The 12,475-nt window shown below is 31.0% G+C and overlaps 2 protein-coding genes across 3 annotated transcripts in view; one reads left to right on the forward strand and one right to left on the reverse strand.

Annotated features, from left to right (window-relative positions):
- LOC108690576 (bifunctional heparan sulfate N-deacetylase/N-sulfotransferase) overlaps positions 1 to 6,276 on the forward strand; it is a 125,915-nt gene extending 119,639 nt beyond the window's left edge. For both annotated transcript variants that reach the window (XM_018197948.1, XM_018197949.1), the window contains exons 6-13: positions 1,880 to 2,223; positions 2,740 to 3,028; positions 3,511 to 3,639; positions 3,899 to 4,081; positions 4,153 to 4,373; positions 5,113 to 5,391; positions 5,606 to 5,903; positions 5,983 to 6,276. In XM_018197948.1, coding sequence (XP_018053437.1) covers positions 1,880 to 2,223; positions 2,740 to 3,028; positions 3,511 to 3,639; positions 3,899 to 4,081; positions 4,153 to 4,373; positions 5,113 to 5,391; positions 5,606 to 5,903; positions 5,983 to 6,093 — 1,854 coding nt within the window. In that variant the 3' untranslated portion in view covers positions 6,094 to 6,276. The remainder of the gene's footprint in view (positions 1 to 1,879; positions 2,224 to 2,739; positions 3,029 to 3,510; positions 3,640 to 3,898; positions 4,082 to 4,152; positions 4,374 to 5,112; positions 5,392 to 5,605; positions 5,904 to 5,982) is intronic.
- Positions 6,277 to 9,338: 3,062 nt separating this feature from the next.
- LOC108690541 (putative ammonium transporter sll1017) overlaps positions 9,339 to 12,475 on the reverse strand; it is a 4,223-nt gene continuing 1,086 nt past the window's right edge. The window contains exons 2-3 of the mRNA XM_018197881.1: positions 10,196 to 10,982; positions 9,339 to 9,912 (exon numbers count right to left, since the gene is read on the reverse strand). Coding sequence (XP_018053370.1) covers positions 9,401 to 9,912; positions 10,196 to 10,982 — 1,299 coding nt within the window. The 3' untranslated portion in view covers positions 9,339 to 9,400. The remainder of the gene's footprint in view (positions 9,913 to 10,195; positions 10,983 to 12,475) is intronic.

Raw genomic sequence — 12,475 nt, forward strand, 5'->3', positions numbered from 1 at the left:
CGACGAGAATTTGGCTCGTAAACTGACATTTTCAATCGAGAATAACTTTATGATGCAGACACAAATCGACTAATGTTTCTATGGGGTTATGTTGACAGATGCCCAAGTTTATTGTATGACGTCTATGATCTATTTATTTCGACCACCACTTACCGCTAAAGCCATCTATAGGAAAACGGCGGAAACAAAGTTGTACACCTAATATAAAATATGTAAAATGAAAGGAAAAATATGTATAATAATAATAATCTTAACATCATTAACATTAAAATGTTATGAAAGATCAATTTTTTCAGTCATTGGTGTCAATGATTCCGCCATATTAGATATGAAACAAAAACGTATGAAACAAAAATGCATGAAACAAAAATTTAAAAAATATTACTGAAGTATATTGTATTCCCTAAGCATCGACCGAGCTTATTCAAAATTTATTAAAATTTGACTGAAAAAAAATTTTTTTGACTTTTAGCACAACTATTAATTTATTAGTATCTTGCAAAATAATGATAATTGTAAAAATCCTCGGTCAGTACTTAGAGAATACTATAAGGATAATAAAAAAATTAAAATTCAAGTCAATCCGATGAATACATCTTGAGAGACCTTCGACATCGTTTTGAAAAACAAGATTTCAAGAAAAACATATTTAAAATTCTACAACATAATCTTTATATCATATACTGCCTACAAATTTTGTAGGCTTTGTCAGCAGAAACTAACTCGAATTTATATTTAAGATCTTTTGTTCCATATTCTACGGGTAGAATTTCAAACTATTTTTTAAAGAAAAAATTTTTTCGATTTTTTTACAATTTTACATCAGTTTACTATCCCCTATTTTGAACAAAAATTTTAAATATTTTTTTAATGATATTAAATTAATTTATTGTTTTAGAAAATGTGTTGAAATAAAAAATGATTGATGAAAAATGAAAATATTTATGACAACACAAAAACGAGAATTATTTCTTTAATTAATCGATGGATTTCGTCTATAAATAATTCTAGTAAATAGATAAGCTAAAAAAACACTTCAAAGTCCTGCAATGATTCCCACGACTCGTTACATATTTTACATTCAAAACATATTTTACATTCGTGATGATTAAAAAATATTTTGAGCCTTTTGCTCATCTCTGTAGTGTCAACGGAAATGTTTGATCTATTCAATAGCAAGATAGGACCAACTTCCGAAACGAAATTGGTTCTAATAGTAGCAAATGAAGCAAGTCGCACAGTCGTTCATTAATCGAGTTGAGCCCACAGCTGATTAGCTCCTGATTTAATCACCTAGCTACCTGTACGCATATCTATCTCGGCCCATCCTCTCTCGTACGGACGGGATTATCCGTGAGATTATTATTGTTGTTTACTGCTAACAAACCCGGTTTATGGCCGAAGCTGCGGAGTTACTGGAAAGTTTCCGTCGAACAATGCAATTAACACGTCGGACATGGCCGATTACTCGCCGTACTCCATTGAGAGAAAAAATAACGATGCTCGTTAACGCGCGATGATTAGGTCGGCTGACTGTGTGCGTCCATGTATACAGAGATACCTCGAAACCAGTCGAAACTAAAACGCCAACTAAGATCAATAACAGTTCCGAATTATGAATAGAAAAAATTGAGCTGAATAAATAATTGTGTTATTGGACACCAATTATATTGTGGAATACCCATCTCTATATACATACGCGTGATTATAATTATTTACGATGCACGAAGCACACAATTCTGAGTCACAAATTATATACGTATCGTGCACAACGCGGTAAAAGTAGATTTATTGAATTATTATATATTATTTTAGATTTAAATATATGTTATTTCAGATAAAAAAGAAGCTTTAGTCTATAAAATATATTTATTTTCAGGATCATGGCAGATATGATGGAATTCAAAGAGTTCTCTTCGGCGGTGGCCTACGGTTTTGGCTACACAAATTGCTGCTGCTGGACTCGTTATCCTACTTGTCACACGGGCAATTGAGTCTCAGTTTAAATCGTATGATCCTGGTGGACGTTGACGATATATTTGTCGGCGAGAAAGGCACCAGACTGAGAAAAGATGACGTAATGGCATTGTTAGCTACTCAACAGAGAATTCAAGCTCTGGTGCCGGGATTCAAATTTAATTTGGGGTTTTCCGGGAAATATTTTCATCACGGGACAGCGGAGGAGAATTTGGGGGACGACATGCTTTTGGAGAACGTAGACAGGTACAGTAAATCCGAAAATTAATCGCGTGAAAGTGATGAATTCGGTGAATATTACATTACGTTAGAAGCAGAGATATACATATATTAAAGTATATGTTATTAAATATGTATTGGTCAACAGAATATAATGTTTGTCTCATAAATCGAAATATTTGTATAGCTTTAAAGGTAATCTAATTAGAATTATGATGGTAACTACAACAATTATGTAATTTATTATTATAACGCATACATTTAGAGAGCATAATATAAACTAAATTTACGGTCACGTCAACATCGTAGTATGTTTTATCGTATAATATCACGCAACAGCTTGTTATAATGCTGTCATAATCGCCTGCGACAAAACGTTACAATGTTACAATGCTATCGCAGTTGATCGCAGTGGCTCAAGCTAAAAAGATACAAAAGAAAATCCAAATTTCCATGTGTTTTGAGAAAATATTTTCTTATGCAATCTTCGATGTATTCAATGAAAATACTTATTGTAATATCAAAAATTTACAATTTTTTTAGATTTACGTGGTTTTCCCACATGTGGAATCACCAACAACCGCATCTTTACGAGAATGTAACTCATCTACAATTGGACATGGCACTGAACAAGCAATTCGCAAAGGATCATGGTATACCGACCGGAAGCGGATACAGCGTAAGTCCACATCACTCCGGCGTTTATCCGGTCCACGAAGGCCTCTATGAAGCATGGAAGCGAGTATGGAACATCAAGGTCACAAGTACCGAAGAATATCCGCACTTGAGACCGGCTCGTTTGAGACGCGGTTTTATTCATCGTAATATAATGGTACGAATTTGGAAGTCATACAAATTCGTGTGTGAATTCGACCACAGTTATTGAATTTTTTTTAAAGCGAACATTCTCCATAATAAATATGTACAAGTTGCATACAAATGTTTATTGAAAATAACATATCGACCGTGCATTTTAACTGAATACCGATTATACTGTAGTTTTCGAAATACGAAAATCAGGCTTTTATTGCTCGCTAATTTACATGAATATTAAGCACGTAATCAATCGTAAAATTTCATTAATAATTAATTTGATATTTATTTTATCAATGGTGAAATGAGGTATAAGATTGTATTATTTTATTGGATGCGATATGTAACTCAAGTCTTGTATGCAAAATTAAGTTTTTATTGTCTGTATATTAAAATAAATACTTTGTATATTTTTTTAATTTTATACTTTATTTAATCTTCTGAAATATACAAATTATTTGATGATATTGCCGAATGAAAGCCTTTTTTATGTATTTCAAGGTTTTACCGAGGCAAACGTGTGGTCTTTTTACTCACACAATTTTTATTGAGAGGTATCCAGGTGGAAGGGAAAAGCTGGACGAGTCGATACAGGGCGGAGAACTTTTCCAAACGATCGTATATAATCCGGTGAGTAAATCAGCCGTTATGAAATCAATCTTTGCCGGATTCGTTTGATCTTTCATATTATAGGCAATTCGCTTTTAATAGCTGTTTATCTGTAAAATTGATAATCTTCGTTATTAATTTTTGATATATTTTCATAAATTTTAGATTTTTAATATGATACTGATTAAAATATATGTATAGATATAAAATATATTTTATATCTCACTATAACGATACATGCAAGCATAAAATAATTTAAATTGTATATTACTTTTTCCAGATAAATATTTTTATGACGCATATGTCGAATTATGGAAACGATCGGCTGGCATTGTACACTTTCGAATCAGTTATAAAATTCATTCAGTGTTGGACAAATTTAAGGCTGTCTAGTGCACCACCACTTCAGCTTGGAGAACGTTATTTTCAATTATATCCCGAGGAAGCCGATCCAGTGTGGGGAGTGAGTGGAATGAATATTCAATAACTTTGACAGTGCTTCTATAACATTATTTTAATATCTTCTATTTATAGAATCCATGCGATGATCAGAGACATCAGAAAATTTGGTCCCGTAATAAAACTTGCGATCAGTTACCACGATTTCTAGTAATCGGACCTCAAAAGACTGGTACTACAGCATTATACACATTCCTGTCCATTCATCCAGCAATAAGCAGCAATTTACCAAGCCCCGATACTTTTGAAGAGATACAGTTTTTTAACGGAAAGAATTATTATAAAGGTCTTGATTGGTAAGTATCAGAATCAGGAACTGCAAAAACTTAATTCTTTATTGCTGTAATATATACAGGATGTCGTATTTTAATTTATCTTGCATCCAAAAACTTTTTTATTTGTTTTAGAATAATGTTTTAGACAAAAATGTAATGATTTTGAAGAGGACGTATTTTTTTAGTCACATATTTTTCTTCTAGATGATGGCATCAAAAAGATATAAAGAACATCTTCATTAAAAAAATAAAATTATATGATTTTTTTATATACAGAATAATGAGATAAATCAATTGATGTAAAGAAAAACACATATTACTTATTTAAAATTTAGTTGCTTATTTAAAAAATTATCTACTTTGCCTATTTTTTAAAGTAACTGTTTTCTTTATACTAATTGACTCATCTTATTATTCTCTTTATAAAAATCAGTTCACAAGATACGATTATTTAAAAAATTAATAGTTTATGAAAGATTTAATATTTCATGTTAATATGTAGAATAAAGTATAAAATATCTTGTGAGCTATATATTAGTGTTTTGATAGCTTTACCTTAATACTTTTTATATGCAGAATACTTAGAGGAAGCATAGCATGAATCATAGATGCAAAAAAAAATCATTTAATTCCATTTTAAAATGTGATGATTTTCATATCTTTTTGGCGCTTTCATCTAAAAGAAAAATAAGAAATAAATTAAAATGGGACATTCTGCATAAAGCAGAAATGAAGTACATGACTTACATTGCTTTTATAGGTACATGAGCTTCTTTCCAGCATCAAAAAATGAAAGTTCTCGATATCTCTTTGAAAAATCTGCTACTTATTTTGACGGAGAATTAGTACCGCGAAGAGCCCATGCACTTTTACCAAGAGCTAAGCTAATCACCATATTGCTCTCTCCAGCTAGACGTGCTTATTCATGGTACCAGCATACCAGAGTACATGGAGATCCAATAGCGAACAATTACTCCTTCCATGCAGTCATCACAGCGAGTGATTCTGCTCCGAAACCCTTACGGGATCTTAGAAATAGGTAACATAATTGAACACGAACGCTTATGTAAGACGTATTACACTTAACAATGTATTAATAGACATTATTTGTAACAGTAATCAGTAAAAGTTAATGATCGTTAAAATAATTAATGCTAAAAAAATTTATATCTTTCTATAATTTTTATGCTTTAACAAAATATGTCATGTATTTTAATTGTCATAAGTTTCAAGACGATACTATTCAATTATAGATGTTTAAATCCTGGAAAGTATGCCCAACATTTAGAGAGATGGTTATCATTTTATTTACCACAACAATTACACATTATCGATGGCGAGCAATTACGACAAAATCCTGTGGAAACACTGCATGAATTACAACGATTTTTAAAAATAACGCCCGCCTTCAATTATTCCTCACACTTGAGGTATGATCCGAAAAAGGGTTTTTTCTGTCAAGTAACTAACGAAGATCGCACTAAATGTCTTGGTAAAAGTAAAGGTCGCCAGTACCCACCGATGGAAGACAGATCGTATAAATTATTACAGGTAAAGTTCTTGTAAACTTTCTTTTTCGGCATATAAGACAATCGTGTTTCTGTTTACAAACATACTGTGTCTTTTGCAGAGATATTATTTGTCCCACAACACAGCTCTAGTAAAATTATTAAAGCGGCTTGGATCCAGAACGATTCCGCAATGGTTGAAGGAGGACCTTACCGATACTGTGATGACCTAGCAAACGCCAATCATATGAAACTTTAATGTTTCCCGGCTACTCGCTTCCGCTGTTAGCGAAATACGTCGCTTGCTAATGGAAGACTTGTAAAATAATTGTATATTCAAAACTCCACTGGATTTCACATCTTTAAAGGAAGGACCATGCTGGCCTATCTCAGTGGACTGGCCTAATGTAATTGAAGACCCTACAAAAGCTAGTCATATAAGCGATTTTACGAAGTCCCAGTTGTAATTGTCGATCACTGTTAAGCTAATAATACTAGTTTTATTATTATTATTATTATTATCCTCTTTATTTTATTATTATTATATTAATTATTAATGTATTACTATTATTATTATCATTATCATCGTTACCGCGTCGTAGAAATCAAGGATATTAATCACTAGTGCCATTATCCAGCAATAATTAGGCCTTTCTATTTCCCCATGCATAAGTTGAGCAAAAAATCAATCAATACATATGAATTGAAAATTATGTAAAAGAAAGATATATCTTTACAAAAAATATTGACAGACCTGTTTTTATAAATTTTATGGCATAAGAAAAGATTTCATATATATCAGAAAGAATGTCCATGATAGTAGAAATTTATAAAATATCTAATGCTGAACATAAATGAATTTTTGCTATCAACGCGATACGCGTGTTGTAACGAATGATATTGAAGAGTATCTTTTCGGCAAAATGCAATATTTCAAAAAGTTAAAGTTCACTTTTCTTAATATCAGATTGTCCAAAATCATATTGTTTTGAGAAATGTATATTCTTCATGTGTAAGGATCGATGAATTGTATTGCAAGATTTTTGAGCCAGACAGTTCATCGATCGTTCTTCTTGCACTATCATCGGATCGTCCATGCGAGCGTGAGATTTCGGGAGTTTGAGAGCTTTTCTCTTAAACCCACCACTTTCGGAGATACAGTGTATATTAATTCTCGTTATATATTTAAGATCGATGACGATGACAAGAAATCTATGTATATTTTGACAATACTATTCTTGGTATCCACGGTGGAAAGGCCAACAAAAGATGTGTGATCGCGTCCGTTTGTACATTGATGTAACGCATTATTTTGATGTTAATATAGATGTATTATAGATATATAAAAAAATAGGGTATAAACTTGAAACCGGCAATTCAGGTATATCCAAGATGAGTTTGGAAGTTCGCCAATCTCATCAGATGCGTTGATGAACATCCATTTGCAATAATCAACACTATCAAAGAGTTGAAACTCGTGCGTTTATTAGATTAATAAACAATTCTTTGGCGCACTATACAAATTACCCGCTGATAAATTGTATGAAAATATTTAAGATTTGTCACGATTATCGCGAATTGCGTATAGTGATACATCGTGGATTTGATCATTGTAAAAAGTAGAAATAGAATCTTATTTTTCAGCGGGTAAATCCAAATAATTACACAGTGATTTTTCGAAATTGTTTTTTAGCATACTTTTCAAATTCAATATATACAAAATCTTTATATTGTACTACTTGTTTGGAAATGATATTAGTATCATACAGTATTTATTTTACTTTAAAAAAATATACATCGAATCGACCTAAGAAGATTTTGTTAGTCAAGAGAACAATAGAATCTAATTATTGTATACGTATATTTTTTTATATTTATTTGTCACTTATACGTATATATAATATCATCTCCAATAATGTGAACTACATGTACAAATATTTTTAATAATATTGATTGTATCTGTGACCATATCTAATTGTACATTATAACGAATTCATGAGATTTCCAAATCTTATGGCAGATCTGCATATAATATCTGCATATAATATTTGCTTGCCGCATTTTTTCTATAGAAAAGTGTATGAATATCGTATATATGGCCCATTGGGAAAAAGTTCAAAACGAGCAATATAAGATCAGGAGAGAATTTTTTTTGTTTGTAATTTCATCACACTATATTAATTGTCTCGTATTGTGAATGTTTCTGATGATGCCATTACATTGAGTGTTACATATGAAACAATGTTATATTTAGACAGAACCTTTTGTTATGTTTGTACGACTTGTTTTCATTTTTATACTGCCGTTAAAACTATGCCATTGTAACGTTTAACAAATCATGTACAAAGTTTATTGTTAGTCTTGTAATAGTAGTTACTAATGATAATGGTAATATCAACTGATCTGTTTTGTCGAATCGTGCCATTTTACCAATGTTGTATATATGATTATGATTATAATGTATCAATCGGATTTTTAGAGTCAATATCCTTAATTTGGTTCAGTATGGCAGTAGCAACAAATGTCCGGATTGCTACTACCTGACAATAACCTAATGGCAGACAAAGATAAGTAATAAATTCCGTGGAATTTATCAGAACATGATTATCGTCGCACATGTAAACAGAATTAGCATTAACATTACCTCATCACTGATCATTTTCTATTTATTTTTATCTTTTTATATTTGATATTTTTCTATAATTATATCTTTTGTACATAATTTTAAAAATCATGATTAAAATAAAAAGCAATACAATTACATGTATTACCAACATAGGTATTTAATTTTATGAATTAAAAATTATTTTCTCGTCTCATTTTGTACATATTAATTATTGTCATCAGTGGTAGTGTACTCTCTGTTAATTGCTACAAAATTTCGCGAGTGCATTTGTTTGCGTATAAAAACGCACAGAAATGGCGAGCACTTTGTAAATATTCTGTTTCAATAGACTGCCCAGGAAAAAAAAATGCCATTGTTGTGCGAATAAACGAAACTGCGCGTAGAGGATGTGTGTACGACACTTCAATTATTTAACTTATGACTATTCTAATGTAAAATATTGTAATAATTGTACGAATAGTCTGTAAGTTCTAATAAAAGAAGCACCAAAAATCCTACACTGGATTGTTTTGTAAATAACAACATATTGATACTATGCAATATATAATACATTTTTTCTAGTATATTTTGAATATCTTTCTAGTATATTTTTTTCTAATATATTTTGAATATCTTTCTTAATTTCACATGTTTTATTTACAATTCATTTAATTCTCTTTATTCTTTTCAGATACATTTGTTACCTTATTTTATATGCATCAACATCTTAGAACTGAAACAATTTTAAAATTATATTAAAATAATTTAAAACGATATGCGGTAAGTCCAGCTTTTTCATCTTCAAAGTTAATATTTTTAATCGTTCCAGTTCCAAGAAATTGATGTAGCTTCTTTGTAGCTAACTTCGCTGTTTTGACATATCAATATCTTCTACGCATTTGAATCGAATCTTTTGTTATGGTTGATAGAGTTACTTATAATATATTTGCGCTGTAAGTCAATGAATCCTTGTTTATTGCAATATCTTTTATGGATTCGTCTGCAAAGATAGTGTCATCGTCGCATGAATCGCTCGATGAAGAATCCAAGCGATTTGGTCCCAACACAACTTTCAAATCTTCTTTTACAAATTCATGATGTAAATTCATAAATTTTATAGTCCTTCGAAGTTGATAATTCGATTCGTTCAAGTCCTTTCGATCTCCAGATATGTTAAAATATTCCGAGATTGGATTTTTGTCCTCAGCATTACAATCGATATTGAACTGCACGCTATTTTTCTCGATTTCAAATTCTTTCAAAATCTCTTCATTTATTTCTTCAATAGAATCTAAAGTACATTTTATCTCCTTTCCAAGAAATCTTTTCCCTCCAATTTCTGAAAGATCCTTGCCAATCGATTCACCAGCACCACCTCCATTTTCTATTAACGACGGAGTATTCCCAGATAAAGTATGTACTTGTCTCACTTTCTTTACTCTTGCTCCTACTAAATATATTATTGCTTTATCGAGAAGATTAAAAATGATTTATTCTTTGCATATTTCAAAGCTAATATCTTATCGTATGATAGTTATAAACTCTACTTTTAATATTATTTAATTATGTATATTTTTGTTTATCAATTATTGGAATAGTTAATGAAAAGTTATTGAGAAATATAATAATTGAATAAAAATACATATAAATATTTTTTAGTAATATATACTGAATTAAGATAGCGAAGAAAAATGTAAGTATATATTTTGAATTTTATAAATATTACTGACCCGGCATTGGAATTTTTGTAACATCTGCTTCAATTTTCACGTCTTGTTGGTTCATAATGATGGGCTTTTCTTTTTCAAGCTTATTCATCCTTTCTTGATATTTCAAAAATCTGAAATCAATGCATGGATGAAGTTCCGTGTTAGAAGTTGAGTCCAAGTAAAGGCAAGCACTATTAGGAAAGAAAAGTCTTTGCAGAAACGATCTTGATGGAACTTTATCGACAGTAGTGTTGCCCTGTGCATGATTCAAACATTCCGATCTATTGCGGAGTATTCCGCAGCACTCCAGCATACCGAAGATCAGCAGCATTGCTGTGCCAACTAGGACCAGCAATGCAGCCAAAGAGATTAATTGCCAAGAGAAATTCAATAATATCGTCACGGTATCCTCGTCTGTACGCATCGCGCAGAAGGGAGCAAGGATACTTCCAAGGATCGCGCAAATGAGATGTACGGCTACAACGTTGCAATAATCCTCCAGGATACTGTGAAAAATCCACGTGGAGACGAAATGAAACACGATACCTCCCAGGGAGCCCAATACGATAGCTACTTGCGGTGAATAATCATTTGGTGCAGCTGACACCATTACCACGCCGGCGATCGTTCCTTGAATGCACCTCATTAACGTCCAATGATAATAAATATCATGGTCGAGGACGAAGTGTAGAGCCACGATTATCAATGTGCACGAGGACGCGGCTAGCAAATTGTTGACGTATGTGTGTGATGAGTCCCATGTGAACATTCGGTACTTGTCATGCAAATGCGAGCTCGTGTACAAACCCTGCAAATGTACGAAATGTTGTACACTAACAGTTAGCAATTCTTTTTTTGCATGGGAAAAGAACGGTTTTGTATTTACAAATTTAGCTGTCATATAGATGTCAAACTAATTTTGTTGGATCATCAAAATAATTGTGTCAAACTGGTTGCTAGAATGTTGAAACTTTTGCATTTATCATGCTCAAACGTTCTCAAACATAATTATTTTTATAGTCCAACAAAATTAAACTATTCTGTTAACGATTGTATATTCTCTTAACGATTGTAATTCAACGTTACAGTGTTGTGCAATTTTTTTATTATGTATAAAACCTGCGCAATGACGTTGCTACAGTTACAATCATTAAGAGTTAGAATAAGTCCCTAAATCGATAATTTCTATTTTTTTTCCTCGAATTAAGTAAAGTTGATTTATTTAATTTTAATATCTTTAAATGAAAGTAACAATATAAAGTTAAAGAGTGACCCCAAAAACATACATTTTTAGCCTATATATATATTTTTATAATATTATTTACGGTAGATAAGAAGAAATATGTTTTGAAAACCTTTTTATGCAGAATTTTAAGACAAACAAATTTTATCTTAAACATTTTTTTCTTATCTGCATTCGTTTTTAAGAAATTCAGAAAAAATTTCTTTAGGAATAGTTTTAGCCCTTTAAAAAAATTAATCAATAGGAGTGGATTAGAAAACCATTCTGACTAATTCTAATCAAAATTTTATTATTATATATTAAGGAATTATGAACTTTCTTTTTGCATTAATGCTTGAATATTGAATCAAATAGCATCATTTGGCATACAGTTTGATTCGAAATTCGATGGTCACAAAATGGGCTTTTTGGAATCGCTATATTCTTACATTTAAAATAAATCTTTACTTAATGTTATGCGTAATGCTGGTGCCAGTATTTGGCACTGATATCCATGATCATTTTTAGATTTAAGAATTTTCTGTTTTAAATCCAACATCCACAATGCTAGAAATCGATCTAAAATCTCAAACAGAGAAAAAATTAACAAATCACATTTGAACAATTTAGTCACATGACAAGCGACGATGAGCAATTGGTCAATTATTTCTTCCGAGGTCTCGAATCGATTTCTAGCATCGTGGACATTGGCCTTATATATATTAGGTGTAGTAAAAAGAAATCTATTATTTTTGCATGAAATTGAATGGAAAAATAATGGATTTTTTTACTACACCTAATATAAGAATAAAATATTTCTTTTAATAATAAATATTATTTCTATATTGATTTTATTTCATGGTACATCGAATAATACCATATTTGAGAAGAAATCTTTTCTATAAATGCAATTTTCATAATATGCTAAAGAAACTTAAATTTTTTTCCACTTGACAATTATTGTCCGGAAAGTTCGTGCCGATTTTGAAGAAAAATTCAAACGCAGAAGATTTAAATTTTAGTATACATTTATTAAATTATATAGATTAGTCGGCACGAACTTTCCGGACAACTGAATA

Source organism: Atta colombica, unplaced genomic scaffold (genome assembly GCF_001594045.1).
Source record: "Atta colombica isolate Treedump-2 unplaced genomic scaffold, Acol1.0 scaffold33, whole genome shotgun sequence".
NCBI lineage: Eukaryota > Metazoa > Arthropoda > Insecta > Hymenoptera > Formicidae > Atta > Atta colombica.